The sequence below is a fragment of the Leptonychotes weddellii genome, chromosome 10, assembly GCF_054177405.1.
Source record: "Leptonychotes weddellii isolate Sample4059 chromosome 10, ASM5417740v2, whole genome shotgun sequence".
NCBI classification, from domain to species: Eukaryota; Metazoa; Chordata; class Mammalia; order Carnivora; family Phocidae; genus Leptonychotes; species Leptonychotes weddellii.
In genome coordinates, this window is record NC_138378.1 from 100192937 (window position 1) to 100208549 (window position 15613).

General features: G+C 38.4%; 1 protein-coding gene across 1 annotated transcript in view; it reads left to right on the plus strand.

Annotated features, from left to right (window-relative positions):
• The window catches only part of MEMO1 (mediator of cell motility 1), a 107123-nt gene that overhangs the window by 52199 nt on the left and 39311 nt on the right, over positions 1–15613 (plus strand). The window contains exon 2 of the mRNA XM_081796977.1: positions 2792–2873. Within this exon, the coding sequence (XP_081653103.1) occupies positions 2792–2873 (82 nt within the window). The remainder of the gene's footprint in view (positions 1–2791; positions 2874–15613) is intronic.

Consider the following 15613-nt stretch of genomic DNA (forward strand, 5'->3'; position numbering starts at 1 on the left):
CCCACAAAACTGGCAGAAAGAGGGTGCTATTTCCTTTGGGGCAAATCACATTTTACAGAGTCCTGGGTTGCTGGTTAGAAGCTTGCTTGCTAGCTTGATTGCTGGCTTGCTTACTGACTTACTTATTTATTATTTAAAATAAGCTGTATTTAAAGTGAGCTGTGCACCCAGCATGGGGCTTGAACTCAGAGTCGCCTGATCTACTGACTGAGCCAGCTGGGGTCCCTAGAAGCTTATTTAACTTTTAAAAAGATTTACATATATTTCAAAGGGATGGAGAAATAATTTACAATTACAAGTTTTCTAGAGAATGTGCTTTAAGAAGAATGTGGGGGTATCTCTTCCTTCCTTTTTATTTTATTTTATTTTATTAAGTAGGCTTCATGAAGCTCAACGTGGAGCTCAAACTTACAACCCTGAGATCCAGAGTCTCATGTTCCACTGAGCCAGCTAGGTGCCCCATTCTTCCCTTATTTTTAACAAGAAAAATTAAACTTCTCATTTTTTATGCCTTTCCACTGATGGGTAAATTGATCTGGCCACTTTAGTGGGCAATTTGCAGTGTTCTGGTAGAGGTGAAGATATGCATACTCTATGATCCAGTACTTTTATTTGTAGTTAAATCCCAGAAAAACTCTTTTTTAAAAAAAAGATTTATTCATTTGAGAGGGTGCGGGTGGGAAGCGAGTGAGTGTGATGGGGAGGGGCAGAAAGAGCGGGGGAGTGAGAATCCTGAGCAGACTCCCCGCTGAGCATGGAGCCTGACACAGGCTCCATCCTACGACCCTGAGATCATGACCTGAGTGGAAATCAAGAGTTAGTCGCTGAACCGACTGAGCCAGCCAGGCGGCCCCCAGAAAAACTCTTAATACATGATTATAAGAGACTTGTAACATTGCATATTAACAGTGAAACAGTGGAAACAACCAAGTGTCTGTGACAAGAATGAATAGATAAATTTTGGTATATTCACACAGAATAATACAGCATTGAAAGTGAGTGAACTAGAGCTACAAAATCAACATGAGTACCTGTTATCAATAATGTGTACTAAATCAGATTATGGAAGAACATGCACAGTATATTTATATAATATTTAAAAACATGTAGAATAATACCTATGCAGAACAATGCATATTTTATGGATATATACATTAGTAAAAGTATAATAATGTAATGATGAACACCAGAATCAGTAAGTGATTTTGATTTCCCTCTGAGGAGGGACATGTATAATGGGATCAGCAAGGTTTTCAGGTGTGTCTGTAATATTTTATTTCTTAATAAAGGAAGATCTTAAGTAAAGAAGAATGTTAAAATTTAATTTATTTGGGTAGTGGATGCATGGATGTTTATTTTATTATTATCTAGATTCTTTTGTAACATTTAAATATTTTATGATTAAATGCTTAAAAAAAGAGAGCTAGAGAAAAAAAGGGGCCAGAGAAATGGGTGGTAGTTGGGGAGAAATCAGTCTGCTTATATTATATATTTGCATGCTAATGGTAACGATCTAGTAAAAGGGACAAGTTAGTGCAGGAGACTGGGACAGGTATAGGAGTAGAGTCCTTGAGAAGAGAAACATTGGGACCCAGTGCAGAAGGAATTTGTTTGACTTTTGATTAGGAGTAAGGTCAATGTGTTGACACAGGAGAGAAGACAGAATAAATGGTAGGAAGAGGAAGTAGTTCTCTTCTGAATTTAGGGTGACTAACGTCCAGGTTTGCCTGCGACTAAGAGGTTTCCCAAGGTGCAGGACTTTCAGTGCTAAAACTGGGAAAGTCCTGGCCAAGCCAGGATGGTTGGCCATCTTCTGATTTTCCTTGACAAAATGAAAAAGCATGATCATCTACTGGGAGTGAGAGGGGGATGAGGCTTTAAGGTAAAATGAGAAGCTATATGAAGTAATTATCTTAAGGCTGGGAGAGCAAATTCACTAGGTTAATGTGGTATGATTTCTGAGCTTTGCTAAGGGTCTGCAATTTATGGGTATAATTTTAAAGTTCATGTGGTTGCATTTGTCTTCTCATTCATCTGTACAAGTGAAGGTACTGTGTTAAGTGGAAAGTTGGTTTTAACTGATTTGACTGTGGTGGAGGAAGAGAGGAGCAAGAATGAGGGCATAGGTGAGGAAATGATTATAGTGATGGAACATCAAGTCTCAGGCTGGGTAAGAGGGGAAGAAGAAAAGAGAGGAAGGATAGTGGGAAAAGTAACTCCAAGTCTGTTGGCAATGAGCAGATTTCTGGAAGTGAACTGGAAAGATAGGCAGTGAGGAGAGTGGGATGCTTGAAATTGAGATTTTTGACACGGCATAGTCACTGGTTATCAATGTGATCACGAGAGTAGGGGCTGGAGTGGATAGAAGGAAAGGTTTTGGGTATGGGAGTGATCACTCCATGGATGTGATTTTAGTGATTAAGGCAAGTTTTGGTGCTCTGTATACAATCACTCAGGTATTTTCTTTTCATATGCCAAGAGTCTTTTGTTTCTTGTTTTATTTTGTTTAAACAGTGCCTCAAATTATAGAATCGTATTGTTGTTCTGGAATGAAGATGGTTGTAAATAAGTAAGTGGATAAAAGCAAATTTTGTATAAATCAGTGTATGGCCTTATCTATGGCTTGCTTAGTAGTTGGTTAAGTTTCAAACATTAACATCCAAACTAATGATCCCACTGCCCATTAAACTATTTTAGTCCCAGTTAGGTTCAATAAGGACTTTGTGTCAAGTGTGGTTATATATAGTACATTTCTCTGCTAACTCCAATTTCCCTCTTTCTCTTTTTATAGGACCGCAGCTGAATGCACAGCTAGAAGGTTGGCTCTCACAAGTACAGTCTACAAAAAGACCTGCTAGAGCCATTATTGCACCGTAAGTTTTAAGGGTCTTTACCCAGAATGTTTCATTTTTAATTATTAATATAGAATAGTATTTATAGATGGAACTAAAAAATTAAAAAATAAATGCTATGTTGAGCTGAAGAAATTATATGTAGTCATTTTCATGATTCCTTTGGCTTTCACTTTAACTCAAGGATAAAGGAATTGGCTATTTTCTCAGGTGCAGTAATTTTAAAATTTATTTTTTGGTAATAAAACTGACTTTTAAAGCAGAGGCTGATTTGCAGTGCATAAACTTGATGATTTCAGGTTGATGTAAATGAGTAAGTTCTGTTTTAAATATGAAAAAAGATCTACTTTAATTCACTTTTTCCTTATAATGAAAAAGATATGTTAAACAATACCATGCAATATGGAGTAGCTAACCAGATATTTGGGGAATGGGTAGCTTTTTTTTTCTTTTTAATGAAGAAAATCTGTGATTGTTTTGTCTTTGAATCTTAGAAGGCTTTCTAGAACTACAAGCTAACAAATACAGTTAAGAGTGTGTCTGTATGTGATAGGAATTCAGTTCGTTTTGATTTGGTTTCCAGTGCTAACTTTCAAAACACATTTTTTTAAGCACATGTTAACTGTTTTCCGAGACGAGTAAAGGTTGGAGTTTGTCCCATTTCTTTCACAGCAGTGTCTTTTATGTAATTTCTGTTGAGTTAGGTTTGGTGCCCCAATAAATAAAAAATAGTGAACTAATGGTATCTACTTATTGAAGAATATGAGAATTAAATAAGTAAATACACACAAAGAGCCTACATTAATGTCTGGCACATAATAAGTATTCCATAAGTGCTAGGTATTTAATGTGCCAAACATTTTGTTAAGTGGTCCATTTGTATGATCTAACTTGATCTCATTTAATAGATAGGAGGTTGACTGTACCACTTATAAGGTATGTGACATACAAGTTACTTAATCTCTTATGTCTTTGTGTCATTGGTAAAATTGGAATATTAATAGTACCTCCACATAGTTTTTTGATGATTAAATGAGTTAATCTTTATAAACTTTTAGCATAATAACTTAAGCTATTATTTATTTAGTCATTCAGCAAATATGTACCTGGCTAAATGCCAGGTGTTCTTCTTAGTGCTGCTTTTTGTTTCATTAAAGTTTTTGGGGGGAGGTTTTATCTTGTTCTTTTGTTTGGGACATGTTCCTGTTTTCTCAGTTTGCTTGACTCTATGTTTGTTTCTATGTATGAGTCCTCAAAGAGTGGCCTCCTGGAGGAGATGAACCTTATCTTTCAACGTTGCCCTAGCTCTTGGTTGTCTCTGAAACCTTTGTGATTGTCTAAGCAGCTTGATTTATTCTTGATAAGTCCCAGTTGTTGAGAGTGTGCCAAGACTTGTCAGTGTTCTGAAGGGGGTGGATCTCAGGCAGCCCCTAGTTATAGGCTGATTGGAAGCCAGACCCTCAGGCAGCAGGTTTTAAAATACGTAGTCCTGTGCGACTGTAGTTGTAAACCCAGTTGGCCTTCAGACCAGGTGATCTAAAGGTGTCCTCTGGGCAACTGGCAAAAATCAGGGCTTTAGATGAGTGTATAAGCTCCTTTCTGGGAGGTACTGGCAAAATGTAGTGAGGCTTAGGGAGAGTGTGAAGATGGTGTCCCCTGGCCTACTTTCCCTGAAAGCACCTCCACAGCCTCCAGATGTGTGGCAAATGTGAAGTGTGGCCCTCAGGCTGAAGCTCTGGGACAAGTAAATAGGTCTGTTTCACAGAAAGACTAGGGATGTGTTTCAAACTGCTGTCTGTGTGGTGCCCTGGAGGCAATAGCCTGCCAAGAACTGTCTCTCTCCAATTGTTACAGCCCTTTTGGACCCAGGAATGCAGACCCCCCTGGCCACCAGAGCAGGTGATCAAGGAGTGTCCCCTGTGTAGACTGCATGTGCCTGCCAGCTTTAGCAAGGCCACAGGAGAGCGCATGGCTGGTGCAGACACAGCTTTCCCACGGCTATAGGCTGGGCTGCCCTGTTGGTGCTATCAGGGCAGAGGGAGAGCACCAGAAAGTCCCTGCCAGTGCCTCCATCCCTGGAAAGTTCTGACAGGCCCCTGCCTCTCTGATAGATGTTTTAAGATTAGCCACTGAAACTTCTTCACATATAGTCTGGACACTTTTCAAATTGCTGCTTTTGTGCTGGTTTCCAGGGCGACTGAGTCTGCATGTGAGCCCTTTAAGAGAAGTATCTCAGTTTCCTACAGCCCTTTGGGTCTCCTGGATGTGAGCCCTGTTGGTGTTCAAAGCCAGATGTTTTGGGGGTGCATCTCTCTGTTACAGTTCCCAAGGAGTGGGGTACCTGATGTGGGGCATGAACCCTTCACTCCTCAGGGAGAAAATCTGGATTCGTGAGATTCCTCCTGATTGTGGGTCCCCCTGCCAGGGGTGGGGTTTTGAAGAGACTGCATCCTGCCTCTCCTTCCCATCTTGATGTGGCCCTTTTACCATTTGTTGCAAAGGAGCTATTCAGCTAGTTTTCATTCTTTTCCAGAGGGAATTGTTTGATATGTAGCAGTAGATTTGGTGTGTCCATGGGATGTGAGTTTAGGATCTTCCTTTGCTGCCATCTTGGACTACCCACTAGTGCTGCATTTCGAATAAACTACAATTGCTACTTTCATGGTGCTTACGTTTTAGTTCTTTGGAAAACAGACAGTAAACAAATAATTACAGGCATACATCAAAGATATTGTGGATTTGGTTCCAGACCACTGCAATTAAATGAATATTGCAGTAAAATGAGTCAAATGAATTTGTTTCCCAGTATGTAAAAGTTATGTTTATACTGTAATGTATTCTATTAAGTGTACAATAGCATTATGTCTAAGAAAACAGTGTACATACCTTAATTAGAAAATACTTACTGCTAAAAAATGCTAACCATCCAGTGGGTTATAATCACTGATCACAGAGAGCCATAACAAATATAATAATAATAATAATAAAGTTTGGAATATTGCAAGAATTACCAAAATGCGACATAGAGACATGAAGTGAGCAAATGTTGGAAAAATGGCGCCAATGAACTTGTTTGATTCAAGGTTGCCACAAACCTTCACAATTTTTTTTTTTTAAGATTTTACTTATTTATTTGACAGAGAGAGATGCAGTGAGAGAGGGAACACAAGCAGGGGGAGTGGGAGAGGGAGAAGCAGGCCCCCTGCTGAGCAGGGAGCCCGATGCGCGGGGCTCTATCCCAGGACCCTGGGATCATGACCTGAGCCGAAGGCAGACGCTTAATGACTGAGCCACCCAGCTGCCCAAACCTACACAATTTATAAAAAAACAAAAAACAAACAAAAAAACCAATGCCATATCTGTGAAGTACAATACAGCAAAGCACAATAAAGCGAGGTATTCCTGTGTATTCTGTATCAGGTGGTAATGGATGCTAAGAATAATAAAGCTGATAAGAGGATTGAGAGTGACAGTATAGGTAGGGAGGTGCTAGTTTATATAGGATAGTAAGAAAAGGTCTCCCTGATAAGGTAACATTTGAGCCTAAATAATGCAAGGGAGAGGTTATACAGATATCCAGGGAAAGGGTTTTCAGGTTGAGGAACAGCAAGTACAAAGGCTCTGCAGCAGGATATGCTTAGTGTATTTGAGGAACAGCAAGGAGGACAGTGTAGCTGAAGTGATGTGTACAAGGGGAAGAGTAGTGGATGAGGTAGGCAGCGAGAGCAAGATCATGAGGAGGCTTTGTAGACTATTCCAACAACTTTGGTTTTTATTCCAAGTGATATGGCAAGTCATGAGAAATTTTGAGCAGAAAGGTGACATGACTTGACTTAGGTTTGAAAAGAATTGTCCTTGCTATTGTATGGATGGTCTGTTTTGTGGAAACCGGGAATCTAGTTTAGGAGGCTTACTATAATAGTACAAGAAAGAGATGACATGGTGGCTTTGATTGGGGGCTAGTGGCAGAGGTGATGAGAAGCAGTGTACTTGGGATATATTTCAGAGGTAGGACTAGTAAAGTAGAAGAAGAGTCAGGAATGACTCTTGAGTTTTGGCCTGTGAAACTGGAAAGATGGAATTGGTTTTATACTGATAAGGGACAGATGGGTAGAGGTGGGAAGTAGACTTTAAAGTGTTTATGTAGAATCTAGGATTATATTTTGACCATGTTAAATGTTGAGATGCCTATTAGGTATCTGTAAGTGGAGATTTCAAATGGGCAGCTAGATGTATGAGTCTGGAGTACAGAGAAGAAGGGCCAGGCTGCGTTGATATATAGATATATCTATCTATCTATCTATCTATCTATCTATCTATCTATCTATCTATCTATCTATCTATCACATTTAAAGTCTAAACAGGCTGTGGTTGCCTAGTGAGGGAAATATAGAGAAGAGAAAAGGTTTAAAAACTTAAGCCCTTAGGCAAGCTAATTTTATTTAGAGATCAGGGTGAAGATGAGCATTTGCAAAGGAGGTGCTGAAGGAGGACCAGTGGGGCAGGAGGAGAACCAAGAGTGAGTGGTGTTTGTAGGAGGCAAAAGGATGAAAAATGTGTCAGGGAGGAGAAAATTAATTAGCTGTGTCAAATTCTGCCAGTAGGTCAAATAAGATGAGGACTGAGAATTGAAGATTGGATTTGGCAATATGGAGATCAGTGGTGTCCTTGCTACAAACAATTTCTGTGGAGATGAAAGCACGATCACAGTGGGTTCAAGAATCGGAGAGGAAAATAAAGTGAGGATAGTCTTTTTTTTTTTTAAGATTTTATTTATTTATTTGAGAGAGAGAGTGCATGAGCAGGGTGAGAGGAGGAGGGAGAAGGAGAGAGACTCTCAAGCAGACTCTGCACTGAGGGTGGAGCCGGACACAGGACTCAGTCTCACGACCCTGAGATGATGACCTGAGCCGAAATCAAGAATCTGATGCTTAACTGACTGAGTCACCCAGGTGTCCTGAGGGTATTTTTTTTTTTTTTTTAAGATTTTATTTGTTTATTTGAGAGAGAGAAAGAGAGAGAGAGCATGAACACAAGCGGGGGAGGCAGAGGGAGAAACAGACTCCCCACTGAGCAGGGAGCCTGATGTGGGACTTGTTCCCAGGACCCTGGGATCATGACCTGAGCTGAAGGCAGATGCTTAACCAACTGAGCCACCCAGGCGCCCCAGGGTATTTTTTTTTTTTAATGGACTTTTCTATAAATCAAGGAAATGGGGCAGTGGGAATATGTTGTCGGGTGAGAAATTTTACTTAAGGTGGGAGATATTGAAGTGTTTATAATATAGATGAAATGATCCAGTAGAGAAAGAAAAAATGATGGAGGAATAAAGGGGGGAAATTTGCTTAATCCTTGATTGGGTGAGAAACAATGATTAATAATCATCTCTTTATAGTAACTTGTGACATAGGGTCTATGTCATTCTCATCAGTTTGCTGGTAGTTGACTATTATATGCTGCCTTCCTAGTTAAAACTTGTTACAAATGTGGGAGCTGTGCTGAATCAACATATAATTAAGTCAAGGTTAGTTATTCATGAAAATGTAGCTAGACTTGTTTCCTTTTTATAGTTAGCTCTAAGTTGAAATTGGCAGTGGCCTGAGAAATGAAATGTTTGAGTCTAAGTTACAAATATATTGATTTGTAAAAGATTTCCAAGTTACTTTAGGTTTTAAAATGGGTATTTGAAAATATTTTTGGCTTTGGTGTGCATGTTTCTGTTACATAGTGACTTTGTAGTTATGTTTGTGCATATATAATGCAATTTCCATTTTGTTAACATATGAAAACTTTAAATATAGTCAAGTTTATATATGGTTTCCAGAAGTAATTATTTTCCTTTCCAGAGGAGGTTTTTTTTTTTTTTTTTTTTAGGTAGAAAAGCAACAACAAATATTTTATTGTTCTATAGGCACAAAAGGGTCTTTGTTAAGAATATGCTTATTTAGTAATTAGAAAACTTAAAATTTTAAGATTCCTACTTTTATTTCAAATCAAGCCTATTCAAATAAACATTTTTTTTTAAGATTGTATTGTTAAGTAATCTCTACACCCAACATGGGACTCGAACATACATCCCTGAGATCAAGAGTTGCATGTTCTAGTGTCTGAGCCAGACAGGCGCCCCTAAAAAACATTCTTTAACTTTTATAAAATTTAGCTCTCCAGGACCAGCTTTTCTTAGATTTTGCCTTCATAGGCATAAGTCATGTAAGGAGAGCCTTAAAAAACAAACAAATCAGAACACAGCATACTTTTAAAAGTACTTAATTGCTTATTTGTATATTGATGTAGATTAAATAGAATAATGTCGTTAAAGAATAAATATTGACCCATAAACCCAACTATTGATCAGTCTTAATGATTCTTATCTATATGGCATATAGACAGGTGTAGTTGGGGGATTCAAAAGAATTTAATTTGATTTAAAAATGTCCTTTGGTTGAATTTAGGACAGCTTTACTTGTCTTGAGGTATAGGAAACAGTATGTTGCCCAGGGATATATATTGATATGATCTCATGAACTAGAAGTTCCAAAAGCCTTCCTACCTTACTGCCAGATACCTTGATGCCAAAATTGTTGTTTATCTTGCAGTATGCAGGGATAACTCAGCAACGCTTAGAATGGAGCTGTACATTAAGTATGTATCACTTAAGAAACCTCTTATTGAATATAAAAATATAATCAGATAATTGAGAGGGGGCTATGGATATTGTGGCCATCCTAATACATTTAAACTAGAGTTTGATTTGTTTTTAGTAGTGAACCTAGTAGGAGTAGTATGGAATAAAGGATACTTTCACTTTTCATTGTGTACCCGTCTTTATTGTTTAACTTTCTTATACTGTGTGCATGTATTACTTTGAACATAAAAGCTAGTTTAAAACATTTAAAAGCTAGGAAATATTTATATAGAAGACCAGTTTACATTTAGTGAAGTACACCTGTTCAGCTCTACCGGTGTATATGGTGAGACAATGAATCTTCATAAATCATGTAATTAATTTAAGTTACTGGAGATGTGCAACTTGTTTATTTCTAGTCCTCGTTTTTTTTAAGCAGTAGGTTATTCATGGCAGTATCTCAGGTCCTATATATTCTAGTAGTAAAACAATCTAGATATGCAGCATTGTGGTTAGTTTATTCTTATTACTTGAAAAACTTTAGTAACTTTCCTTAGTTCATAGTATTGTTTAGTTAATATTTGTGAGATTCCATTTTATAAAAATAAAATATTCTGAGTAATGACTTTCTAACTTGGACATTTTTTGGGTTATAATCATCTGATATTTTTTTATGAAGCAGGAATCTTGAGGGCCCCTGAGGAATGCCTATAAATAAAAGAACAAAAGACTAGGTGCAGCGAAACAGAATGGAGAGGGGCAATGTGAGGCTGTTGCTTCTGGAAACTGCTTAGAGCCAGTTGTTGTTCAGGTGGATCCCATATGCTCACAAGTGTTTTTAAATTTAGTTTCTAGCTTTCTAGATCCTAGCTTACCTTAAGTAGATCTTGTAGACTTTTCTTATTGCTGCAGGAGATAATTTCATCGGTCCAGTCTTCTCATTTCATCTAGTTCAATCTTTTATTTTGCATTTTTGCTGCTATTAAGTAGAACTAGGACTATGAGAACCTGATTTTGTTGAATCCAAGGGTTTTTCTTTTCTTTTTTTGTTCTCTGTATCCTCCTTGATGAAAAGTCTCTCATAGAATGCGTGGTAGACTTTTGGCATTCACAGTTTATGCTATTCACCTTAACCTTGAAGGTCTCAGAATGAACAAGTGAAAAGTCCATGTCATGTAGTAATTGGTAATTTTCCTGACATAGGAATTTAAATTATACCCACACTGCAAGGTTGCTGTGTGGGAAACTGTCATTTAACCAGTGAATGACCATGGATAATGGCCTTGCATCCTCATTTGATTGCAGTTCTGTGTGGGGCACAGAAATTCTGGAAGGTTAGGAGCTGGACTTGGTGATATAAACGGTCTGCTGTGAAGGAGTAAAGGGAGAAGCAAAATTACCCTGTGTTACAGGAAGGATCAGTTTTTAGAGGTATGGTTTTAGTCTAATGAGAAATGATAGGTATTAAAGTATAATTTTGACTTTGCCTTCATTGAGGTTACATTGGGAACCAGAATGACCTGGAAAAGCTAGCAGGGATGACTTTGCATTAAAGTTTTAAGAGCAGTTTTGTATTGTCACTACCCTGCTCTGGAGTGTACAGCAGTTTTTCAGTAACTTGTTTTATCAAGTGCAGACTTCTCTGTCTGTGGCTTAACTCTTACTTCTTGTGCCACTCAGGCCAATCTCATATTTTCTCACATCAGACACTTGAACATTTGCTCATGTTCTTCCTTCAACTTTTATGCCCTTCCTTTGTACTTTTACCTCTCTACTCCTAGTATTTCTATTCTACCTATACTTTATGAACCTGGTGTTTCTTTTTTCTTTTTTCTTTTTTTTAAAGATTTTATTTATTTGAGAGAGAGAGTGAGCAAGAGAGGGACAGAAGGAGCAGGGGGGAGGGGAGAGAGAGAGGGACAAGCAGACTTCCCACTGGGCAGGGAGCCCGACACGGGGCTCAATCCCAGGACCCTGGGATCACTACCCAAGCTGAAGGCAGATGTCTAACTGACTGAGCCACCCAGGCGCCCCAAGAACCCAGTGTTTCTAAGACGACTTTCTGGCTTTTAGGAACTACACGTGGGTAGGAACAGGATTGGTAAAACTGGGAGATATTCATGCTGGAAAGACTGATTGAGAGATCAGAGTATGGACTGAGGGTCAGGGCTTTTAAATTCAAGAATGGCAAACAAGAATTAAAGTCTGAGAAGCAGATCTAGGAAGGACCAGTTTAAACTATAAGGATTAGGATGGGAAGGGATGGGATATGAGTGACAACTGAGAGCAGAGCAGTATTGAAAACAGGAGAAGTTTTTCAGGTTTGAGACAGACCAGGACAGGTCCTAATGGATCAAAGGATTTTTAAAGTCCACATAATGGGGCAAGGTAGCATATTTCTGAATTGACAAGGGGAGCCAGTTAAGATCAGGAACAGTTGTTAGGAATCTGAAGTAGTCAGTATTGGGATGTTGGGCACTGGAAGACTGGGGACATAACTGGAAAAAATTGAGCCCTGGTTAGGCTAGAATATCAAGATCAGGAAAACCGAATGTGCTGAGCCATACAACAACTTACATTTCTTCTGGCTAAGATTAGAACTGGGTTGTGAGAATATTGCTGTCCTGAAGCAACTTGATAGGCTCTCTTGCCAGAGGTATATGGATAGAGTATACTACCATTAATCCAACCAGTAAGGCCTTCAGTGATTTCAGGGTGCTTAGTGTAGGTTCCACATTACTTAACTCTTGATTAAGCATACTGCTATCCTATATTGCTGTGATTGACTTATGTGAATCTCTTTTTCTCCATTCATAGTTTAAGCTAGATCAAATGATGACCCTTTTAAAAATAGAGCTCTCTTGTGGTAGGATTAACATACAGTTGCATGTATTTAAAGTGTACAGTTGGATACATTTGAAGTATGTATACACCTGTGAAACCATCACAATTAAGGTAATAAACATATTCATCATCCTCAAGTTTCCTTGTACCCTTTTGTAATTCTTCCCTTCTGTACCTCTCTTCCTCTTCTTTCCACCCACACCCATTGACTTACTCTGTGTTGCTTCAAACTAGTTTTTATATTTTAGTGGAATTTTGAACTCTTTCTGTCCAGCTTTTCTCAACATATTTCTTTCTTTTTTACCATCTTTTTTTGCATAATTATTTTTGAGTTTATCAGTAGTTCATTCCTTTCTTTTGCTGAAGAGTACTCCATTGTATGACTATACCTCAATTTGTTTATCCATTCACCTTTGGAGGAATATTTGGTTGTTTCCAATTTTTGACTGTTGCAAATAAAGCTGGGATGAACATTTGTGTACAGATCTTTGTGGTTATAATGCTTTTAGTTTTCTTAGGAGTGGAAAGCTGGGTCCTATGGTAGAAGTATATTTAACTTCTTAAGAAATTGCCAAATTGTTTTCAAAAGTGGTTGTAACATTTTATATTCCCACAAGTGTAGCTTGAGTTTCAATTCTACATCCTAAGCATACTTGGTATGGTCACTCTTTTTAATTTTAGCTATTCTGCTGGGTGTTTAGTGGTAGATTTTTGTAGTTTTAATTTGCCTTTCCTTAAATGATATTGAGCATTCTTTTATGTGCTTATTTGCCATCCCAGTATATTCTGTTTTGAAGTATTTGTTCATATCTTTTCCTATTTAAAAAAATTGTAGTAAAATACACATAACATAAAACTTACCATCTTAGGCATCTTTATTTTTTATTTTTTAAAAAATATTTTATTTATTTATTTATTTGAGAGGGACAGAGAGAGAGAGAGAGCATGGGAGGGGAGAGGGTCAGAGCGAGAAGCAGACTCCCGGTTGAGCAGGGAGCCTGATACGGGGCTTGATCCCAGGACTCCAGGATCATGACCCGAGCTGAAGGCAGATGTTTAACTGAGTGAGCCACCCAGGTGCCCCAACATTTTTATTTTTTTTTTTTTAAAGATTTATTTATTTATTAGAGAGAGAGAGAAAAAGAGTGTGCATGTGTGTGTGGGGGAGGGGCAGAGGGAGAGGGAGAAAGAGAATCCTCAAGTAGTCTCCGTGCTGAGTTCGAAGCCTGACTTGGGGCTTGATCCCAGGACCCTGAGATCATTACCTGGGCCCAAATCAAGAGTCAGACGCTCAACCAACTGAGCCACCCAGGCACCCCCCATCTTACAGTATAGTAGCATTAAGTACAGTCACGTTATTTTGCAACCAATTTTCAGAACTCTTCGTCTTGCAAAATGGTTAACAGTTTTAAGTGTTGGGTTTGTTTTGAAATTTCTTTACATATTCCGGTATAAATCCTGTGTCAGATATATGCTTTGCAATTATTTTCTCCCAGTCTTTGTTTTGTCTTTTCAGTTTATTGTGTAGCTTGAAATCAGTTAAGGCAGGAGTGAATTACTCCACATTAATTAGCAAATTGCTACAAATCAAGGCTTGATTTATTGTTTGTTGATTGTCTATACTTAAGAAATGAGGAAAGTGTTGGGGCACCTGGGTGGCTCAGTCATTAGGCGTCTGCCTTCGGCTTGGGTCATGATCCCAGGGTCCTGGGATCGAGCCCCACATCGGGCTCCCTGCTCCGCGGGAAGCCTGCTTCTCCCTGTCCCACTCCCCCTGGTTGTGTTCCCTCTCTTGCTGTCTCTCTCTCTCTCTGTCAAATAAATAAATAAAATCTTTAAAAAAAAAAAAGAAAGAAATGGGGAAAGTGTTAATAATGCAGATTAAACTTAAAATTACATTGTGTTAGTAGCCCTTACATTATAAAAAGTGTAAGAAAGTATGGAAGGAGATATTCCTTCTAATACTTGAAAACTGTTACCTAATCAGCAGAGAACTCATTCAGGTCAGACATATGTCTTCATTATTCCAACCTTGTCAGTTGCAACCATCACTTGGCTATGGATATAAGAATTAGCGTGAAAGCATTCTGTGCCAATCAATTGACTGTGTGGAATTTGCGATAGAATTATATATTTTTTGTTATTTGTAAATTGTGTGGTACATATCTTTTTATCTCAGTAGAGTTTATATTAAGCTTATTTACACATGTATACATTTTTTTTTTTCTGCAGAGACAGTTGTTAAATATTTACCTGCATACCACTGGCCACACACTAATAAATAAGCGCCAGGAAAATATGTTTTAAACTCATGTAACTTGAATGAGTCAAAAAATAAAAATGAGGTCAGGAAACAAAGTCATTCCATAGGTGATAAGAGAACCAAATCTAATTCTGAGACCAAAAAATGAAAGGGATGAGTAGTAGGGAAAGAAAATGAAAAGCACAATACACAGAAGGCCAAGTCAGTTCTCTTATTACTAAAGACACAGAAAAAGTGAGTTATTTTCTTCTAGGAGTTTTATGGTTTCAGGTCTCACAGTTAGTTCTTCAATCCATTTGGAATTTATTTTTGTATATGGTGTAAGAAAGTGGTCCATTTTCATTCTTTTGCATATAGCTGTCCAGTTTTCCCAATACCATTTGTTGAAGAGACTGTTTCTTCCCTATTGTAAATCCTTGCCTCCTTTGTTATAGATTAATTGACCATATAAGCATGGATTTATTTCTAGGCCCCCTATTCAGTTCCATTGATCTATTTTTGTGCCAATACTGTACTCCTCCCCCCGCCCCGGGGAGCAAAACATTAACATTTATTTGTTAGTTGAGCTTTTTTTTTTTTAAAGATTTTTTTATTTATTCATTTGACAGAGACACAGCGAGAGAGGGAACACAAGCAGAGGGAGGGGGAGAGGGAGAAGCAGGCTTCCCGCCGAGCAGGGAGCCCGATGTGGGGCTCGATCCCAGGACTCTGGGATCATGACCTGAGCTGAAGGCAGACGCTTAACGACTGAGCCACCCAGGCGCCCCGAGCTTTTTTTTTTTTATTAACTTTATTTTATTATGTTGTTAGTCACCATACATTACATCATTAGTTTTTGATGTAGTGTTCCATGATTCATCGTTTGTGTATAACACCCAGTGCTCCATGCAATACATGCCCTCCTTAGTACCCATCACCGGGCTAACCCATCCCCCCCACCTCTAAATCCCTCAGTTTGTTTTTCAGAGTCCGTAGTCTCTCATGGTTCATCTCCCCCTCCAATTTCCCCCCCTTCATTTTTCCCTTCCT